Below are 16445 nucleotides of genomic sequence, written 5' to 3' on the forward strand. Positions count from 1 at the left end.
AACATAAGTTGGGTAGGGACATGGGGAGGATCTGGGGAAGGCAAATAATATGATGAAAATATATTGTATAAAAATATTAAGCAAGCAAACAAATCAAAGTATTAAAGTAAGTGGAAAAATAAAATTTACTCATGACTGTATTAGATTTTAGAAACCACGAGGTACAAATTTAAAATAATATAGTAATCTTTACACATCTTTAATAGTTTAGAGCTGTTTCGCTTTGAACACAAGCGGAAGCTGATGAAACCCAGAATCCCTGAGCTCCCTCCGAGGGCCCTTCTCCTATTACACGTTATCCTATGACGCAGCTGTTGTGTATCATCATCATTCACCTCTAAATTCCTTCTGGAACAGCAGAGCAGATTGTGAGGAAATTAACTAAGTCAATTTTCAAAATAAAATTTAAGATAAAAGCCATTTAAAACTAGTTGTATGCTAACACCTTGTAAATTCTTCGATGAGAGAACACATAACTGTACGTAAACCCAGAAGACTTTCTCACTTAATGTAGGAGACCTGTGCTTAGCCTCACTTCAGTACAAGTAGCAGCTCTCTGTCTATGCCTTCACTAACTGATTCCAAGCAGCAGGAAAAGTGGCTCATGGCAAGTTGTCTAGAAACAGCCTTCTGTTTCTTTTACCTCGTTTGCCCCACACTGGTAGCACAGGAGGAAAAGAGGGACCAGGGACACCTCTCATCACTACTGTTGAAACCTGTCCCTAGGCTTAGTGATAACAGACAAAACACCCAAACCATACGGAAGAACGACATCAGCTTGGGAAGATGAGGCAGAGTGAGGGGAGGAGAGAGGACCAAGGAAGCTGGGGGAGGACCACAATGCTTAGGGAGCGATTCATCCTTCAAGTGCACACTGAGATAGAGATGTGTGAAGCAGAGAACCTAACGGTCTCTATGGGAGAAGTTGTAGTACGTGGTTACAGTTTGTAGCTACTTACCTCGTCCAGTCAAAGTCCTCTGCGCTAGAGATGTTCTTATCTAGCAGGTCCGTCACGATGTCTCGGCAGTACACAGATATGGTCAGCATTGCTGCTAGCATGACTTTTGCGCGAAAGTTGCTAGTATTCAGGGTGACCAGGGCGGTCAAGTCTTCCATTTGACTCAGCACATGGGCATGGGCTGCTTCTAGCTTTTCTCTTGGATTAGAACTCATAAAACCTTTCATACAATAACTATTAAACATGATCTGGCTCTGAAAAATAAAGGGAGGGAAACACATGTTAATAGAAGCACCCAATCTTGTTTTTAATTAAAAGGTTTTCATGAGTTGAATGTTACAGATCTATAGAGGTGATTTGTATCTATTTTCATTCTTCTACATGTTGAAATCCAGTTATGCCAGCACCATTTGGTAAATATGCCTCCTTTTTTCCATTTTATATTTTTTGTTTCTTTGTCAAAGCCAGATGTGTGGATTGATATCTAGGTCTTTGATTCTGTTCCATTAGTCCTCTTGTCTGTTTTTATGGCTCGGGATTTATGCCCCAATGGGCAGAGGTCCCTGGCCCCAACCACTCCCTGGGAGGTCCCAGAGTGTCTGAACCCACAGAGGTCTCTGGTTCCTGCCCACTCCCTTGGTGGTCCCAGACTCACGCCCACCCACAGAGGTCTCTGGTTTTGGCCTACTCCCTCAGTGGCTGCTCCCTTGTTTCTCCTCCTGTGGAGCTCGCTGTCTCAGGTCTGCTCCTGCCTAGGTGCGCCTGGACCAGCAGAAGTCCTGGCTCAGGCCTAGCACTTCAGAGGCCCCAAACTCACGACCTGCAGAGGCCCTGGTCCAGGCCCTCTCTCCCAGGGCTTCCCTCACCTGCTCCTGTGGAGCCTACTGCCCCAGTCCTGCTCTGGTCCAGGTCACAGGTCCAAAACTGCCCCCACAAATGCCCCCAGTCTGGGTCCACTCCCACGGAGGTCTCTGGCTCAGGCCCACTCCCACGGAGGTCTCTGGCTCAGGCCCACTCACTCGGAGGTCCCAGACCCACTCCCAGCGTTCCTTTTTTCATGCAACAGAAACTATTAAAAAATAGGGTACACAGGGGAAACTGAGGCTGGCATGTAAAATAAATAAAAAATTTAAAATAACAAATGATTTCTTTAAATTTGTGAGGTTATGATATAATTGCATCATTTCCCTCCAAACTCCCCTTATGCCCTTGCTAGCGCTATTTCAAAGTCACGGCCTCTTTTTTTTATTAGTCATTGTTATATACATATACATTCCTAAACACACAAATAAAATCTGCTCAATCTGCATACTATTGCTTGCATGTTTTCAGGGCTGACCATTTGACACTGGTTCCCTGGGGAGATGATTTAGAAACTAACTCCATCACCAGATCACTGAGTGGCTGGAGTCCGAGGCTTGGGAAGCAGGCAGGACAAACAACTACACAGTCAAGATTTCCACTGTGCACATCTTGAGGTGATTCATGAATTACAGCCTCCAGTGAGAGCATCCATTGTAAGGGAATACTGTGGATCGCATTTAAAAACATTTTCCACTTAAATGTGTATGTTGGAGCATGATCCAGGAGCAGAGTTGTGCGAGGAGGATTCTGAGTGTGTGAGAATACGCAAGAAAATAAGGCAAGAGTCTTGTGACTCAGTTTCTTCAAAACGCAGAATTGTTCTTGGAATGTTTCTTCGTGCTCCTCCCAGGTGTAGTGGACAGGAGGGAATTTACCTCACATCACTTGTTATTGCTTGATGCTGATACTCAATTAAACGTTTAAACTAGTCTTCATTTTCTCTATGGGAAAATATGTCCCCCCCCCCCATGCATGGTGTGCCCGTGTGGTTGTAGCCAGCTTGAACACCTGAGAACTTGACTGCTGTGACCTTTCCTAACCCTCAGAGTACAGACTGTCTGGGGCTTCTAAACAAAGTTGGTTATTGCATGAGACTTTAGTCTGCCTCATTTATCTGCTTCATTCTCCAAGGTCCACCACCTGTAACAGGTGACACACTTAATTGCAGAGAAATTACTAATTGCTATATTATGGACAAATCTATATAGAAAATCTCTTCATGGCCAACATATAGCGCTATCGCATCCATTCTCTCAAAAATATCTTTTTATGTTTATTTAGAGACAACTCTGTGGAGAGCTCAACAGTGTAAATTCAAGAGAGCTGTAAATTACGCCCCGGGGTGGTAAATGAGCAAGAGGCGAGGAGATGGAGGTGGGGAGCATGTGCGCTGCTGTCGTGAAGCATGCGCCTCCAGGAACCGGGAGGAGCTTCTCTTAAGGCAAACTGGAGAAATGTATAGAATCACCAGTAACGTCGTCACTTTCATAGAAACAGCTGATAGCAGCCATTCAGCCTAAGACCTGGCATTTACTTAGTCAAATGGAGAGCAAAATGTCTGTTTACAGCCCTAGGTGACTTTAGTGAAGACTTGAAAATTGTGGCAGGTCAGGCAAAGTGAAAAAATGGGGACTTTTTAAAAATAAGAGCTTTCTGTGATCCTTAGCGGTTTCTATGGCAAAGGTTTTCTACCTTCCTCTTTCCAGATAAACCAGTCTCCAAAGTTCACATTGACCCGGCTGACTGACAAGTGATTGTCAGTTTCAGATTGTATTAGTGGCATTCTCATTGTTGTTACAAGATATTTGATTATTAATTAAAAAAAAAGCATAGGGAGTAAGAGGAGCGGGGAGAATGGAGAGAGATACACACAGGAAGTGGAGGGTAGGGGCGTGGAGTGAGAGAGGACTTGATTGAGAAGGTAGGAGAGAGGAGGCTTTGGGGATGGTGGAGGACAAAGGTCAACTGGGTGCTTCTTTTGCCTCTCTGAGATAGCAGGTTTTCACCCCAGCATCTGGCTCTCAAGTCTCTATTAGTAAAATTGAACGACTGAGCTTTTGTTAAAAACAACACATTGTCATGACAAAGTACCTGACAAGCAGCAACCTACTAAGAAAGGGCTTATGCTGGCTCGTGGTTTGCGGGTGCAGCCTGCCATGTCAGGAAAAGGCATGGTGTGGGAGGGGGAAGAGTTCTCAGCTGGTGCTGTCAGGAACATGAGGCTGCTCTGCTCTCAGGCAAAGAACATGGCACCCACCGAGACTATAAAACTTCAAGGTCTGCCTTACACTCCAGTCCCTAGTGACCGGCTTCCTCTAGGCAGGCACCAACACCTCTAGGTAGGTCAAGTGGTGTGGGAGCACATTTCACCTGCAAACAGTGACCCAGATCTCCAAAGGCCTCACAAATGAGGAGCACCCTCTTTTCTTGTGACCATTCGATTTTTCTAGTGTAAGAGCAAAGAAACAAACTAAAAGTCATTTCTTAACTTCACGGCTACTCTCCTACCTCCTGCTCTGCCCCACCCCACTCTGGTCCAGTACTTGCCATGGACTTGTCTTTCTTTGATTCCTTAAATGTTATTCCCCCTGGGGCTCCTCTATCTTCTCTTATTTCATACAGTTTGCTGAGGGAGGCTTCAAACATATATTAGGACAACTGAAAATTTTGGTTTTCTTAGTATCACACTTCTCTGATTTTCTTTCTTTTCCTCTTTTAAAAAATTTGTTTATATGTATATGTATGTGCCTGCCTATACATATGTGTGCCACGTGTATGCAGGGGTCACGGGGGTCATAAGAAGTGTCTGATTCCCTGGAACTGCAGTTACAGAAGGTTGTGAGCTACAACTTGGGTGCTGGGAGCTGTACCTGGGTCCTCTGCAAGGAATTCATTGTCTTAACTGCCGAGCAATCCCTGCAGCCTTTTTCTCTTTTAACCCCAAGAAAATGCTAGCAACACTAACAAATATGCAGAGTAATGGCTACACGGTTGTTCATGTCCTAACCCCCGGAACCTGTGAAGACGGATGTGACTAAGAACCTTGAGATGGAGCGCTCCTTCTGGGTTTCCTGTGTCACAGGCATCCTTACAACTAGAGATTTCTTCCTGTCTCTGCACAGGAGACAGGACTATAGAAGGATGTCTGGAGATGAGCAGAGATGCAACACGACCAGCTCTGAAGATGCAGAAAGAGGCATAAACTGAGGTGTGCTGCTGACCTTCTCTCTAGGACACCCCCAATCTAAGAGCCTCCACACACCTGCCGACAGCTTGCCCTCAGCAGGGAGACCTGCACTGTTCTTCTAACCCGTAGGTCTTTAAACTAACAAATTTAGTAGTTTTAAGCCACTAAGTTTGGAGTAACTTTTAATGGTAACAATAGACGTGTATATAGTACAATATAAATATACACTTTTAGGAAAATAATTTATGGGTTATTTTTATGTTATATTATAAACTGAAGATTTTTAAACTCTAGGAAAGTGAAGGAATTATAGAATGAATACCTGTTCATTCATTATAGGAAGAATTTATCAACCACCAATAATTCTACTGTGTTTATGATATTATTTATGTATCTATAAATACATTTATCTTATTTTTAAAATACATTTCAAAATAACCAGGATGTATTACTACCCTTAAAATAACTCAGCTTTCATATTTTTACTTTCTTAGCACTGCAACCATAGGCTAACTCCCGTCCTCATGGTCCAAAGCGGCATTGACTCACCACAGTGATGACCACTTGTCCTGGATGTGACAGTACCCACTCAGGAAAAGTCTTGTCATTCTGGTCTTCAATGCCTTGAATTAAAAATCTATAAGCCAAAAAAAATACATTTATATTATCCATCCATGCTCTATGGCGATGCCGCCTAATGAAGAAGCAGTAACACTGCTAACATGTTCACAAGTAATGTACAGTATTTCCACTTCCCTTTCCCTGGCAGGGTCTGGGCGGGTAGAAACATATAGTGACTTAAGAAAGACATATATTAGCTTTGAATTACAATGTTATAAAGGGTACAAAGCTAAAAAGGCTATGTTCAAAAACAATTTTTATGGGGGCAGTATATCTTCCTGTTTACTCCACGTCTCCTATCACCCAGGACAGAAACAGACAACACATTCCCAGTGACTTCAGCAGATGCCACTGATCAGTTGTGTTCTAGAAACCGTGTACTGGTTCTCCAAATGTTAGTAAATATGAATAAAGTAGCTCTTCCATAAAAAGAGAAGAACATGCTGTTGGGTGGGATGGTGGTGCGGGGGGAGAGCTGGGAGGATCTGGGAAGGGAAAGAATATGATTAAAATATGTTAGGTGAAAAAGGTTTTTAATAAATTAAAAATGTAACACAACTGTTCCAGTCAAATTAGTTTAGAAGTTCATCCTCTGGGATTCTTTCTCCCCTGTATGGAGACGGCAACAACAGAGTAAAACACAAAGAAGAGAACACTGAAGATACTAAGCAAAGGCTGTCACTAGGCAGTGCTGCCCTCGTGTGCACAGGCCCCTTCTGTCTCCAGCTCTGCTCTCACCTCCTGGTCTAAACTGACTCAACAATGTGAGGGAGTAAAAGTGCAATGGAAGCACACACTAGTGAGCCCGATGGCTTTTGAAAGCAGGCTGGAGATGACTTCCCTGGCTGATGGATGCCCTGGAACATGCGCGTGCACCCTCCACCACACACACACACACACACACACACACACACACACACACACCTGAACAGAGCATTCAGATTAGTATCTGCACTTCAAAAACACTTGAGTTTTTCATCACTCATACACCATTCTCTATTAAAATTCACTTCATGTGTTTCTCTGAATATTTCAGTTATACTGGTAGCTGGCCAAGTTTTATACACACACTCCAGCACACATATATACCACACCAACACACTGAACACACACACATGCATACCCACAGCAATGCAGCACACACACACACATGCATACCCACAGCACACGCAGCACACACACACACACATGCATACCCACAGCACACGCAGCACACACACACACACACATGCATACCCACAGCACACACAGCACACACACACATGCATATCCACAGCACACGCAGCACACACACACGCACACCCACAGCACACGCACTGTGGAGCTCCGGGACTGAGCGCTGTACTCACTTTTTCAGGACGTCGTACATGCTCTTCTCAACATTCACCATCCACTGCTCTACAGCGGCTCTCACACGAATTTTCCTAAAAGTTGTTAAAAATATTACAAAAGTTACCATATATTATGGATATCAACATTCATTTCTTTGAGAAAATTGTAAATAAGTTTTGACACACATATTACTTTTGGGACCAAGAACTGTAACACTGTATCTTCTGGTTTTTATTGATTTTTACTTGGAAAATCATTCAGTAAAATATATTTCTTTAGGGAATTCTGATATCAAAAGCAAGACTATAATTAGATTTCACATAGCATAGGATGTATAAGAGATAAATTGTATTTTAAGATACTTTTGGGAGGCTGGAGAGATGGCTCAGCAGTTAAGACCGCTGGCTGCTCTTCTAGAGAACCTGGGTTCAAATTCTGGCACCCACATGGCAGCTCACAAGTGTCTGTAACTCCAGCTCCAGGGTACCCGACACCATCACACAGATATACATGCAAACAAAATACCAATGCATGTAAATTTAAAAAATTGAAGATATTTTTGGTGTTTTCAAATACTTAAACTGGACCGGGGGCTTTGTTTGGTAGGAAAGCTTGGGCAGGGCGCTGTTTTCCCCCAGTAAAGCTTGTCGCAGGAGCCAGACGCTGGAGGTGAGAGAACTCTCTGAGGCTGGTAAATTGGATCAGTGAGAGAGAAGGCCTTGGCTTGCTACACTTGCCAGGGAACCCACCACAGTGAAGCCTTAGGTCAGAACAACACCAACCAACCCCAGATACCAAATTTCTGTCCTAGCTGAAAAGTCAGACTCGTGTGGAACAAAAGCTAGTGCAAATTAGTGCCCACGGTCGCACACTTCCTTTGTTCCGTCCGACTTTATGTTAGAGCCAAAGTGAGCAGAGAGCCCACTGTGGTGAGGTGTGGGAGAGCGCATGCTCACACACGGACATCATCTTTGAAGACACTGGCTCTATAGTTTACAGGTTGGTTGCAGCACGGTCCTCGTACTTGGGTAGCACAAGGCCTTCTCCTTCAGCAGAGATGAGCATCTTCACAGCCGGAGGGCCAACTTCTTGTTTCCATAGTAGCATGTGTTTTATGTTTTCAAAACATTTCACGAGATGAGGCTGCAAACCAGAAGACACTTGTCAGTTACAAGGCAAACCCTGACGGAGTGAGGAAACAATTCTGGGCGAGGGCAAGGCTGTTACCTGCACGGAGTGGGGATTCCTGTTGTCAGCTAGAATGTCAAGAAGTTCAGCATTGCTGAGAAAGTAAAATCTTGGGAAAATCATTCTTTTAATTTCAAGGTAATCCTGTTGAAAGCCAAAAGAAATGCCGCTGAGAACATGTTTCCAGCCATCTGGGATCACACCTGCACCTGGCCTACAGTATTAAAGGTGCACGCTAGGTCCAGCCAAAAGGATAGCTCATGCTCCGTGAAAGCTGGGCTACTTTTTAGTAAGGCAAAATGGAAATAGAGGGGAATGAGAACAGAAGCGAGCTAACAACAAAGAAACAACTGGGACGGCCCGGCCACACCGCTGCCACCGCCACCACCGTGGGGCTGAGCACAGGTATCACTGAGAGATCCCATTCTTAATACTGATGCCTCTTAAGGATCGGTTTATCAACTCCTCTTTACTCCGATGCTTCTGGGCTGTTTGATACATAACCACTTGTCCTTCAGCCAGGACCACAATTATCTACCAGGACCACAATTATCTACCAAGAAGCCACTCTTATCTGTAGAAGAGACCCTTCTGGAAGCCTGAAATCCTGGGGAGCTATAAACCTTTTATATTTCTAGGAGATAGCATTAGAAACTATGGCAGTTGATCTAATACGTGAAGGGCAACGAGCTGTTTAGTCTGCAGGATGGATGTACCCGGGACAAAGGGATGGGTCATGTCCTGAACAGGATGGAGCGGGATTTCATCACTATGTAAACCAGGTCATAATTAAAGACCCATCAATCACTTCTAGGATTTCCTATTTAGTATCTTCAAGTCACAGCTGACCATGAGTAAGGGAAGCCAGGAGAAGCAAAACCATGGACAAAGGATTGTGCCCACGGTTGAAGACGTTCACATAAATGTCTTATGGGTGAGCATTAGATCTCCAGTGGGTGCAGAACTTGCTTCTCTGGGAACTTCTCTGTCTTGTGGTCGGTCTCCTGCTGCTCTGCTGTGCAGCTCACAGACATCAAGGCATTCTGCCCCAGCTTCCGCTGCATGTACCAACCTTAAGAAACAGGAGGGCTAGTCGAGTCGTTAGCCTTCATTAAGCCTGAAGTGCTCCCTGTGCCGGCTCTGGGGCTCCAGATGCACCATCGTATTCTGTACTGGGGGACAGCCATGACTGTTTTCCTTGATGTGGGTATGTGACAAAGTTGGTCCTGTCCTTTAGGGTTATTGGATTAGTCCACCCACTTTTTTTCTTGTGATAGCATTTTCATTAAACTAAAAATGGCAGTGAGGATTAGAAAAGCTGCTAGCAGGGATGCAGAGAGGAAGTCTGCCCTGGTGGCAGGTTCTGCAGTGCATCACCATATGGCCACACTTTGGGTGGCATAGTTTACCTCCAGACTTTTCTTTATATTTTCAAGATTTGCATTGCAAATTTTCAGAACGTCGATGACTCCTGTAGAGATAGTTATATGCAAAGCATTTAGCTTGTTCAGTACTCTCGACATTATTTCTCTCCACATGACGAGCACCTGGGAGAAAAGTTTTGTTTCGGCTGCCAGCTGTCTTTAAAAAGAAAATGAAATGTAAATAATTTTGAAATTTTGCAATGAAAATATATATCATTGGATTTTTAAGACAATTTTGATATGTTTTTCTTTACTTGATTATCCATTTTATCTATTTTGTATAAGCAATATATCTTCCAAGATAAACAGGATAGATTAAGCATACAGTTGTCACTTACCAAGATTTTACTTTCTCTATAGCAGAAAATAGAATCAGAGCAATTCTATATAAGATAAATAAAAGCTGTCTGTGTCTTAGAGGTGCAACAGTCTGGATCTTGACTGTCTACCAAAGCCAGGGAGTCCCCAGTCCCTGACACTGTGGGGAGTCAGGAGATGAGCCCTTCTAGGAGGAGCTTAGATCCCTGGGATGTGACCCATTGAAACTCCAGCCCTTTCATCCCACCTCTCTCTGCTCCCAGTCACAGCACGAGGGAAAAGCCCCTGCCCTTCGCTGCTGCTGCCAGGCGCTGCCCTGCCACATGTCTAAAGCAATCCATCGAGCAGGCATGAGTTGAAACCCTCCAAGCTGTAGGTCAAGATAGACGTATCTTTTCACACGTTGATTAAATTTGGTATTACATCACAGCTGAAAGCCAATTTAGAAGAGGAACTGCAATGGGATCCTGGGAAAACTCTGTGGCAGTCTTAGGATCTGGGTTTCAAAGGGACTCAACTTTGGTGTGAAGGCAGTGGGGGGAGCAGTCTAGGAGAAGGATTATATATCCCCAGGTTCTTAATAAAATCCACAGTCTGTAGATGGTTATCCATTCTTAGATGGGAGGGATATGAAGGCATGTGCCACTGTCTTTACAGAAGTTCTCCTTCATGGAATATTATCACTATTTCATCCCTTGCCTAAAAGAATCAAACCTCATATGTGACACAATCAACTGATAATTTGCTGCTGCTGGGCTTGGGTGTGGGAATATTTTCAAGAGTTTATGATCCTTTTACGCTCTCTGCTCACTGAGATTTCCTTTCCACAGTAGCCCCAACCTCATCCAAGTTCCCCAAGGCTTGGAGTCTGAGGTGGAGTCAGAGGTAATGTCTCTCCCACCTCCCATTCAGCTGCTATCACCTTGAATCAATCCTCTTTTGCTTCTCTTCTCCCACCTCTTTCTGGTTTTCTGAGACAGGGTTTCTCTGTGTAACCTGGTTGTCCTACAGCTTGCCTCTTTTGTCTCTTGACTGCCTTCTGGGATGGCAGATATCTGTGGAATGTCCCTCTGGGTTTTCCCCTCAGCAGGAACTCACTGCAGCCTTCCCTGGCTCTTTCCAGCTGACCACATACAACTGATTTTCAAGCTCCACTGATAAGTGGCACCTTTAAGGGACTCCTGTGTTTTGACCCACTGATATTTGGGTTGGAGATCTTTGTAGATAGCCCCAGTTTGGAAACATCTGTCACCACTGTCTAACTTGGGACTTTTGTCTCCAGGAAAGCGAGCTTAGGTTTTGATATCCACGTACTTCAAGGCAGTATGTGTTAAACTCTCCTAGGAACCTTCCACCATCATCCCACTCCCCATTTTGGGTGATGGTGCTAAATGTTTCTGTAACTCAACAAACATACTGTCATGGAAGACACTTGAGTCCCCACACCTGTGTCCTGCTAAGCCTCATCCCAAGCCCATCTCTCTGGGTAGTTCTAATGCTGCCCTCCCAATAACCTTGACTCTTACAGACCCCTGTTTGGAATTCTCCTCCTTGGTGACTCTGGTTCCTTCCCACTGGTATCCCTAAATTAGTCATAGGTTTATTATTGGTTCCTTTCTTTCTTACTTTAAACATATTGTAAAGACACTTCAGCATCTCTTAAATAAAGACTCCTTTCCTACTTTAGCAAAGTTTGCAAAAAGATAACCGTTCTTGTCTCTTTATTAATAAACAGCATCTGCAGTAGGCAGAGGTTTTAAAGTCTGAAATTTAAAGGTCAAGTTGTAAAAGGTGCACTCCTTAGATTCAGAATAACTTGGACTTAACAAGAGTGCCAAGCGCCCAGGTGTCAGGGACTAAACATGTGTAACAAAAATACTGTCCCCTATCCAGCAGTACTTTCATTTAAACAATTCTCTCATTTGTCTCCATTTGAGCACTTTCAAGATTAATTACTTTAAAGACCTAGAAGCCAGTTAATTTGAGTGCTGTAGATGAAGGGGGAAAATGGAACGCATAACAAACGCCAAGTTCCTCTGTTCTATCTGGTGCAAAGTGAGAAATTTCCACTTAGGTATGAATGTTGCTAAAAAGCATATTTCTTATTCATATCAGAACCTCTCTAATCTTCCAGAACCTGAGAGAGATATAATATGGCTCAAGGACCATCATACTCTGACACATCTCAGTTTTCCATAGCTTTATGTTAGCAATTAAGGGAATTAAGTTTTCAAAAGTAAGAGCATTCTTGTAATAGTCTATGAATGAGAAGATAATAATGGTCTAACAGATTCATTCCTTTGTGTGCCCATGATGCACTAGTCCCTTTTCCTGTGACTGTGACAAGATGTGTGACGTGTGTGTGTGTGTGTGTGTGTGTGTGCGTTCCACCAGGATGGGAATGGATGGCAGTGGAGCAGGAGGCCAGCTGCACACATGGCATTCATAGTTAGGAAGTGGAGAACAAGCAGGGAGTGCCGTAGCTGTGAAACCTCAAGGCTCCCAATCAACACCCATTTCCTCCTGTAAGGTTCCATATCTCCGAAAGTTCCTCAATCTTCCCAGGAACCACAAAAACCTTGAGATCAACTATTCAAACACATGACCTATAGGGGACATTTCACATCCAAACCACAGCTGCTGTTGGCCCACTGAAGAGATCATTTCTGGATGATTAAATCCCCCTGTGCATTTTTAAGCTGTACATGATGTTGTTTTTTATTTTCTTACTTTTGTATTTCTAAAGAATTAAAGATTGGTTCAAGATAAAGCCAATTTCTTTGACAGTTCATCCATTCCTCAATGGTGTAAGAGAAGAGGCTTAAGTTTTGATGCCATTCATTCACAAGATTCTACAAAAGAGGGAAAAAACACCACATATAATAATCTAAATGCATGAAATTACTAAGAATTACATAACAGAAACTGAGGTGAGGCGACCAGTAGCCACCGACTTAACAAAACTATTGATAAAGAGTCACATAAATGAAAAGAAATCTGACTCTATTCAGTTTTTAGTTTTCAGATGTTCTCTTCATCCGGTTTTCTCATACATTACTTGAGATCACATTGACATCTTTTCCATAAGACTTGCACACACATATAAAACTAACTCAGGTAATATGCGCATACTATGGAGTTAACATGAACGATCCTTACATACTGCCTGTCACAGAATGATAAGAGATAACGAGGTGTGTAGTGCGTGTGCTACTCCCGTCCCTTCTTTAAGTCTTTCTCTACTTGTAGACATAGGCACACAATGTCTTCCAGAGTTTGCACAAATGCAGCTGTCATTGTTCTATAACTTGATTTTTCAAAAAGCTAGCATCTTTTAAAAATGACATCTAAGGGTGAGAAGTACTGAGAGGAACCGGGTTTTATATCAGCAGTTGTGTGTGTGTGTGTGTGTGTGTGTGTGTGTGTGTGAGAGAGAGAGAGAGAGAGAGAGAGAGAGAGAGAGAGAGAGAGAGAGTGAGTTCTGGCTGGCCTGAAACGGTGAGCAGATCAGGCTGGCCTCCAGCTCACAGAGGTCTGAAGCTGGGATTAAAGGTGTGTACCGCCATCCTACCTGGTGGTTTCCTTTGTTCAGAGAATTTCATTGTGTAGATCTTTTTAACTGACTGTTACATTTAAAAAATAGTGAGAATCTGGTTAAAAGTCAATTGATAATAAATTGTTTTCTTAGAAGCCAGTAGATCACTGGCTTCTAATCCTTTAGAAAGACTGACTTTTAACTAATTTATATTTGTCTTTTGGAATTTACCAGCATTCTATATTATTCTGTCCTTGCTTCTGTATTGTATTAGGTATAACTGATAAAATGTAATATAAATGGCACTGGTTGATTGATTGTTTTTTAAAGGTAGGGTGTTACTGTATAGCCCTGGGTAGCCTGAAACAAGGTTTGTAGACCAGGCCTGGCTTTGAACTCACAGAGATACAACTGCCTCTACTTAAAGGCATTGTACTACCATACCCTGTAACTGGCATGTAATTAATGTGCCCAGTTTCAGCATATTCTTATACCTGTAAAATCTTTACCATAATCTGCATGGAAATGAGGCCATGATGGCTCCATTGTATGGTCAAGGAGAAGGTTTTTATTGTAGATATGAGGGAGAGAACAGCCAGAGGCATCTGGAAGAGTACGGACTACAGACTGAATGTGGTCAGCAGAAGGGGCGGGGCCACAAGGGGGCAGAGAGCAAGAGAGGAGGAGAAGACCAGGAAGGCAAAGAGAATCAAAGAGACTGAAGACCCAGAAGACAAGAGGACAAAAGGAGAAGCAAGAGAGCGCATGATTGAAAAGGCTGAGTTACGCAGGAAAGAGAAGCTCAGGGGCAGGAGAGGTTTGAGTAGGGTAGGGAGCGAGAGGTACTGAGAGGAACTGGAACTCTGTAACAGGTACTTGGGGTGCTGAGAGAGCCTGGTGGGCAGCATCTGCTTTGATATATGTTAATGTGTACCTCAGTTAGACCTTGTCCTGGGTTTCTTTGGGACCTAACACAATCAAGACAACGAATGGTGCTCATTCCCTGAAATGGTCCCCTTGCACCCAGCTGCATCCCTCTGGTTCCCTCTGACTCTCTCAGGCTTCTGCCTGGTCCCCTATAACCTGTACCAACTTTAAGTTTCATTCATTAGGTGAGTTTGAATACACAGAGGGAGCCTGGACTCTCTCTATAGTTGTCCTTGGTGTTTATCTTTCAACTTCAGACAGTATCTCCCCATGTCAGGAGATGTATGTATGTATGTATGTATGTATGTATGTATGTATGTATGTTTGTATATTTCTGGTTTGGTTTTAGATTTTTGGGTAGGATGGTAACTCAAGTCCATTGAATTCATCTTACTTAGAAGTAGTCTTCCTGGGAGCAGGCCAAGGCAAAAAGCTCCACAGAAGCAGGTACAAGGGAGTGACCAAAGAGGGAGCAGACCCAAGCCAGAGACCTTTGAGGGACTGGTATGAGTCAGGGACCTCTGAGGAAGCAGGCCCGAGCTAGAGACCTCTGTAGTACTGGGTCCAATCTAGGGACCTCTGTGGTAGCAGGCCCAAGCCAGGGACATCTGTGGGAAGAGGCCTGAGCCAGTGACCTCAGCTGAGCAGGCCCAAGGCAATGACCTCCAGAGGAGCAGGTACAAGGGAGTGACCACTGAGGGAGCAGACTGGAGCCAGGGATCTCTGCAGGAGCAGGCCTGAGCCAACAGCCTCTGCCAGAGCAGGCCCAAGGCAGGGACCTCAGCAGGAGCAGCCCCAAGCAAGCAACCTCCATGGGAGCAGGGCCAAAAGACTCCTAGTATAGCAGAGCCACCCCTGGGAGTGTTAAACAACCACTGGGAACACGGAGTGACCTCCAGGGTGACTGGAACCATGGCCCTGGCTGCACCAGGAGGAACAATCATCTGAGCCTTGGATCCACTCGCACCTGGAAGATTGATCACCAGAGACACAGCCCCAACTACAACAATCAGAGGAAAATATAGGTAGACAAGGTAAGAACACACTCCACACCACAAAGAGCAATTAGTGGCCCTACAACAGCAACACTTGAACACCCAAATGAAGATGAAGCAGAAGAAAATGACCTAAAAATAACTTTAGGAGAATGCTTGAGGACCTTAAAGAGGAAATAAAAAATTCCCTCAAAGAAATGGACGAAAAGACAAACAAAAAAAATTGGAAGAAATCAACAAATCCCTTAAAGAAAACCCAGGAAAAACAATCAAACATATGAAAGAAATGATTCAAGACTCGAAAACTGAAATAGAGACAATAAAGAAAACACAAATCGAGGGAATTATAGAAATGGAAATTATGAGATAACAATCAGGAACCACAAATGCAGTCATAAACAGCAGAATACAAGAGAAAGAAAAAAGAATCTCAAGCACTGAAGATTCAATAGAGGAAAAAGACTCATCAGCCAAAGAAAACATTAAGTCTAACAAAAGCTTAACACAAAATATTTATAAAAAAAAAAGGAGGGACACCATGAAAAGACCAAACCTAAGAATAATGGAGATAGAAGAAGTAGAAGAAGTCCTACTCAAAAGCACAGAAAATATAGTTAACAAAATCATAGAAGAGAACTTTCCCAATATAAAAAAAATGCATATGAAGATATAAGAATCTTACAGAACACCAAATAGATTGGATCAAAAAAAAGTTCCCTTGCTACATAATAATCAAAACACTAAACATACAGAATAAAGAAAGAATAGTAAGAGCTGCAAAGGAAAAAGGCCACCTAACATATAAAGGTAGACCTGTCAGAATTACACCTGACTTCTTAATGCAAACAATGAAAGCCAGAAGGTCGTGGTCAAGTGTTAATGCAGACATTAAGAGATCACGGATGACAGCCCAGACTATTATACCCAGCAAAACTTTCAATCACCATTGATGGACAAAACAAGATACTCCATGACAGAACCAAATTTAACCAATACCTAGTCACAAATCTAACCCTACACAAAGTACTAGAAGGAAAATTCCAACCCAAGGAAATTAGCTACGTCCAAAAAAAAAAAAAAAAAAAAAAAAAAAAA

The 16445-nt window shown here is 43.2% G+C and overlaps 1 protein-coding gene across 1 annotated transcript in view; it reads right to left on the bottom strand.

Annotated features, from left to right (window-relative positions):
• Dnah14 (dynein axonemal heavy chain 14) overlaps positions 1-16445 on the bottom strand; it is a 229533-nt gene that overhangs the window by 156857 nt on the left and 56231 nt on the right. Inside the window, exons 20-25 of the mRNA XM_013346965.1 lie at positions 12624-12745; positions 9561-9732; positions 8191-8295; positions 7988-8106; positions 6981-7055; positions 960-1259 (exon numbers count right to left, since the gene is read on the bottom strand). Of these exons, the coding sequence (XP_013202419.1) occupies positions 960-1259; positions 6981-7055; positions 7988-8106; positions 8191-8295; positions 9561-9732; positions 12624-12745 (893 nt within the window). The remainder of the gene's footprint in view (positions 1-959; positions 1260-6980; positions 7056-7987; positions 8107-8190; positions 8296-9560; positions 9733-12623; positions 12746-16445) is intronic.

Source organism: Microtus ochrogaster, chromosome 6 (genome assembly GCF_000317375.1).
Source record: "Microtus ochrogaster isolate Prairie Vole_2 chromosome 6, MicOch1.0, whole genome shotgun sequence".
NCBI lineage: Eukaryota > Metazoa > Chordata > Mammalia > Rodentia > Cricetidae > Microtus > Microtus ochrogaster.